Source organism: Miscanthus floridulus, chromosome 9 (genome assembly GCF_019320115.1).
Source record: "Miscanthus floridulus cultivar M001 chromosome 9, ASM1932011v1, whole genome shotgun sequence".
NCBI lineage: Eukaryota > Viridiplantae > Streptophyta > Magnoliopsida > Poales > Poaceae > Miscanthus > Miscanthus floridulus.
Genome location: NC_089588.1, coordinates 107,103,354 through 107,108,690, shown reverse-complemented (window position 1 = coordinate 107,108,690; position 5,337 = coordinate 107,103,354). Strand labels below are relative to the sequence as shown.

At 47.0% G+C, this 5,337-nt stretch overlaps 1 protein-coding gene and 1 pseudogene across 1 annotated transcript; one reads left to right on the top strand and one right to left on the bottom strand.

Moving 5' to 3' along the window:
• Positions 1-733: 733 nt before the first annotated feature.
• On the top strand, positions 734-1,412 carry LOC136483624 (uncharacterized). The gene is made up of 3 exons (XM_066480732.1): positions 734-850; positions 1,041-1,139; positions 1,272-1,412. The coding sequence occupies exons 1-3, from the start codon at positions 734-736 to the stop codon at positions 1,410-1,412; spliced, it is 357 nt and encodes a 118-aa protein (XP_066336829.1).
• A 1,254-nt stretch (positions 1,413-2,666) lies between these two features.
• On the bottom strand, positions 2,667-5,136 carry LOC136482563 (probable methyltransferase PMT2; annotated as a pseudogene).
• Between the last annotated feature and the right edge of the window lie 201 nt (positions 5,137-5,337).

The window sequence follows — 5,337 nt, the reverse complement described above, 5'->3', positions numbered from 1 at the left end:
GACAACACAAGACAATAATAACTAAAGCTGGCCTTGGCAGCCAACAAATAAAAAGAGCAAAAGTGGGCCAGAAACAAGTCATACACTTCTCCACAAACAATGGTACATGAAATTTTGTAATAAAAACTATGTTGAAACTCTTGGCTGATTACAAGTAGAGAATGATGTTATTAGGGACACCCACATGATATAAAGCAACCCTTATTGACAAAAACAAGATTAACCAACGGAGAAGGAACCGAACTGGCAACCAGCTCAGTGCCAGTAATTCAGGTCTTAAGAAGCAACAGCGCTTCACAAGACAAAGGTGCAGAAATTCAGGACAGGAAAGGGAGTAACTGAAAACAGCCAGTATAAGTAACTGCTTAGAAGAAAAACTATGTGCACCTTTTCTCCTTAAACTACGGAAAAAAGACCATATTAAAGAAAACAGGATTCTATAAGATGAGATCTGGCCAAAGAAATCCATGTGAACCTCCAATTCAAAAGTATCAAGTATCAACTGCTTCCAGAAAACCTGAATAGCAACTGAAGAAACTGATGACATTATTAGGGGCAGCCACAAGTAATGAAAGGTACCACGGTTTTTTTTTTCATGCAAAATATATACTTCAAGCAAGGTAATGCTTTTCAAGAGCCATTTGGCCTATAAATAGGCCTAACCAATCCTACAGTTTTTGCAAAGCAACAAGACCTACATTCAAAACAATACTAGTTTTTGGTCACTTAGTACATGGATATGGAACAAGATGGTACGTCCAAGAAGGTCTCATCACTGCTTGAGAAGAAAGATGCTGCCAATGAAGACCTAAATGAAAAAAGGAAAGAAGCAGAGGAAACCAACTCCATGGTAAGTGGCATCGCTGAAATGGTCCTTGATGCGTTACATTTACATAATTTGCATTCCATTTTTGCAAGTAGCTAACACGTGCTAAGTCGAAACGGATGAGATAACGAACCTCATCTATATTCTTTCCAGCATGGGTTAGAGAAAATCTAGAGGCAGTTTACTTGATTGCTATGATTTTGTTCATTGACAGGCGGACAAGATGGAAACTTTTGCTTCTCAAGAACCGAGGGAGTACATGTCACAAAATAGGACCACACTGGCCAGCAAGGTGACAGCAAAGTTTAAGAAGGTCAGCATTTAACGGTCTATTCTCTTCATCATATTAGGCATTTAAACTTTTGACACTACTTCCACATAGTATTATTGTGATTAATGATATGTCATGTAACAAGTTATGCCACTTGATCTGCCATATTTGCAGATTCTGGGGAAAGCTAAGCCCAGGAAGAAGAGAACTATGCAGTATCCGATCGTAGGAGCTGTACTCAAATTTCATAAAGATGACGATGTGTATCATCCTGTAGATGCAGGACTGGAGCAGCTGCACTACAAAGAGATGTAGAGATTTATCATGAATGCAACTCATGCCAACAGCTACCTTAGTTATTATCTATTAATTTGCAAGTAACTATTGTCATCTCAAGCTATCTGTCTTTACATTATATTGTGCCATCATGTTGGTCCGCTATTATGCTGTACTCCTTGGTGCAAAATGAGTTATCATATAATCTCCTTTTGAAAAGAATTGATTTTCCATTGATTACACTTTTGATGATGGTGCCTTCATTATCTGAAGAAAAAAGCTATATTGTAAGCAACAAAACATGGAAAATATATGACGTTTAAAAGAATATGATGCTTAGATCTAGCATGGAAAGGGAAAAATCCTCAGTGTGGGAAAGATAAGTCACTATAGCAGGAAGAGTTTACAAGTCAAGTGTGTTCAAACAGATAACTTGAACTTGAACTTCCTTTGAATTTTCTACTTTCCCTTTTTGCATTTTCTAAAATTTCTATGGTGACTTATCTTTCCCACACTGAGGATTCTTTCATTTAGGGTTGTTGTAAGGTCAGCAAGGCTACTTAGAACACCTCAAATCCTTGTAGATGCAGGAATTGGAAGGGCATAAAAATAATTATAAGTTTTAATTTTTCTAAGGGAAGGTATTCTACCACATATAAACCATGAAAGAACAGTATGACATGAAAATAAAAACATCACAGGGCAATCTTATTAAATGTGACACAGTATGGCCTTTCTCATGGTGATCTCCATTGTCAAGTTTCCAGTACTTTGAGACATGCTTGAGTGCTTCATTATGAAGTACTATATATGCTACTACTTCTAATAACTAGTAAAAGAGTTACATCTATACATTAAACATCACAAGTCTTTATACAATGAATGAGCAACCTCAACCCGGTTGTGGTTAATGTGACATGTTGGCCACCAAAAAATACACACATGAATCATATATACATTTGTGCCACTATTCATAATATTTCCTCCAAAAACAAGTTAAGAGGAGAACCGGATACTACCATGTGACGTCAAAGATGTAACCCTAACAATCTAGATGCTCAACGCATACGAAGGTCAGTGAGCACGCGATTGAGGGGAGAAATAGACTATCAAAATTTGATCAATCACATCAATGAAATCAACATCAAAATCTCATTGGATTGATAAAAAAGAAATGGACTACAATAGCCACATCTGATCCAATGGCATTGATACAACATTACTGCAAAATTGCAAAATTCAAAGTAGCTGAAACTCTACATCTTCTACGCTCTAAACAAAATTTCTCAATTCTTCTACCAAACATTCTGAAAAGTCAACAGAAACTGAAAGCAGTCACCCGTCCACCTCCACCGCCAAATCGTGCTGCCTCATCTCACCCACCATTTATTCCTCTGAATCCTTGCCTGCTACTGAAGAGCTGTCTGTCTTCTTCTCCTCCTCTGAGACCTCGCCGGCAGCTGTCCAGTACCGCTTGACAACGAAGAGCACCTTCTCAGGTATGTTGGGGCTGTCCTCATGGTTCTCCAACAGCGTCTTCCACAGCATCTCCTTCACTGTCCTCTGCACCTTCAGCAGGATCTCGAAGTCGTCTCGGAGGATCACGGTCCCCTCGGGGCGCAGAATCCGGTCCATTTCCAGCAGGATATCCTCCATTTTGCACCTGCACCAAGTTCAGAGACCATATTGTCAGTCACACCCACCACAATTTGCACCATTTGGTATGGTACTACATCTAAGCAGCAATATAGGTGAAATGACGACAAAAATTTGATTTTCACAACATTATCTTATTATTAGTTTATTACAAAGAAAGATGAACAAATTTTGATTTCACCTGTCCTTGTAGAGTGTGAAGATGCCATTGGCATGTATGAGATCCTATGTTCTTGGGTAAGTTGAGAAAGCCTCACACCTGAAGAGGAAGCAGAGCAAGAAGTTAAAACAAAAACTTTTGCATCATGCATTCTTGCTTCAGATCACTGAAAGCTAGAGAAATAATGCTGCATACGAAATATGAAGTTTCGCGAAAGAAAAAAAAGATCACAACCATTTGCATCATGACTCAGGTGGACAAGGATTTTTCCATCATGATTCAGGGAATGGACGGCAGGATAGAAGGCACTATGCTCTGAACCTACCAGTCATGGTAGGTGCCGATGAGCCCTCTCTCGTACAGCACGCCGAGGGTGGAGAGCTCGGCCGCCGTCGGCACCACATTCATGACCCACGACTTGGGCGAGAAGATCGCGGCCGCGAACCCACCCACGCCGGCGTTCATGTCCATGATGTTCCGGTACCGCTCGCTGTTCAGCTTGTAGTTCACCTTCTTGTACGCCGCCTCGTGCCGCTCCCACCGCCGGTTCTCCTCCTCGTACGACTCCACTCTGAATCCCGGCACGGCACCGGCCGATACCCGCGGCGGCACGGCCGTTAGCCGCCCCGGGAACGGCTGCAGCTCGCCGGCGCCCGCAGTAGCCGGCGACGTGATGCAGGTCTCCATGTTCTTGTACCTGATGAAGATGAAGCGAATCGAGAAGTCAATCAAAGGGTCAGAAGCCATCTCGGGATGAAAGAAAGTGGAAATTTTTACCAGACGTCGTCAGGGTTGGCGTCGTCGCACGTCCGGACCGGCGGCCTGGCGGGGCACTCGGCGGAGGGGTCGAGCTGCTTCCGCCAGATGCCGATCTCGCGGATCTCGGTGACCTTCTCCCAGAAGAGCATGGCGGCGTACACCTCGATCCGCTGCTGCTCGGCGGAGAGGTCCGCCTCCGTGCGCTCTCAGGCCTTGTGGTTCGTCTTTCCAGTTGATCGGCGGGCCGGAGAGGACCCAGTAGCTGCCCGGCCGGAGCACGCGGTCGATCTCCATCATGTACATCCCGTCTGCACGAACGCAACGCGTCAGAGTTCTTGACTTCTTGTGCATCCGAGGCCATGGCCGTTCCTGCCGTGCGAGGACCGAGGAGGAGACGACGTCACTCACCGTTGCCGCCCCAAGGGATGATGCACCGGGAGCAGTGCGCCATGTCGAAGTCTACGGCGGGAACGGGAACTTGACGGAGACGAGGACGCCGATGAAGGCCGGGACGCCGCGCTCCAGCGCGAACTGAACCTGCGCCTCGTGCGAGTCGCGCGGCGCGAAGGACATGGCGATCACGCCGCGGGCGTCCAGGTACGCGCCGAGGTTCGCCACCTGCACGGACGGACATTGAGGTGACAGATCAGGAGGGTAACCATGATTTGGGCGTCGATGAGGCCTTGGCCATGACAGGTGCTTACGCCGCATCCGGTGTCGAGGACGGTGCGGACGTGGCCACCGGCGAAGCGGACGACGGATCCGAGCTGGTCGATGTACTTATCGGCGCCTTGCGGGAACTGCATGCCGCCGCCGGGGAAGCGGAACACGGCGCCCTCGCAGACGGCGGGGCAGTGCCGCTCCCGGTACACCATGTTCTTTCGCTGGAACCTCATGGCGTGGTCCTGGTCGTGGCACAGCGTGTGGTCCGCCAGCGCCGCCGCGCACGGCGCGAACGTCGGCCCCAAAGGGCAGCGACGTCGACGCGTTGGTGCCCGCTGCGCCGCCGTGGTGCTTCTCGAAGCTGAGCCCTGCCGCGGCCGTCTGCCGGCTCACGGCGGCGATGCGGTCGCCCTTGCCGTACCCGCTGAGCTGCCACGAGCCGAGCACGTAGAAGAAGCAGCACAGCGCCATGGCGACCACTAGGCTCAGCGGGCTCCGCGCCCCCGAGCTGGCCTTGTTCGCCATTGCAAACCTCGCCCCTCTTGTCGATGCGATCAACCGATCTGATATCATCAAGAATAATAATTGGAACATGGATTAAAAACTCGAGTTTTCTCTTCAAATTTTGATCAATGTACAAATGTACGATAGATTAATCGGAGTTGAACGGAATGCGAACCTTGATTGCGATGTTAAAGCTTGGATTCGTGCAATTAATCAACGAAG

Excerpts from the sequence above, each read along its gene's own strand:
- LOC136483624 (XM_066480732.1), top strand. The coding sequence starts at position 734 with ATGGATATGGAACAAGATGGTACGTCCAAGAAGGTCTCATCACTGCTT. Across the intron at positions 851-1,040 it reads CAGAGGAAACCAACTCCATG|GCGGACAAGATGGAAACTTT; the intron begins GTAAGTGGCATC and ends GTTCATTGACAG. Across the intron at positions 1,140-1,271 it reads TGACAGCAAAGTTTAAGAAG|ATTCTGGGGAAAGCTAAGCC; the intron begins GTCAGCATTTAA and ends CCATATTTGCAG.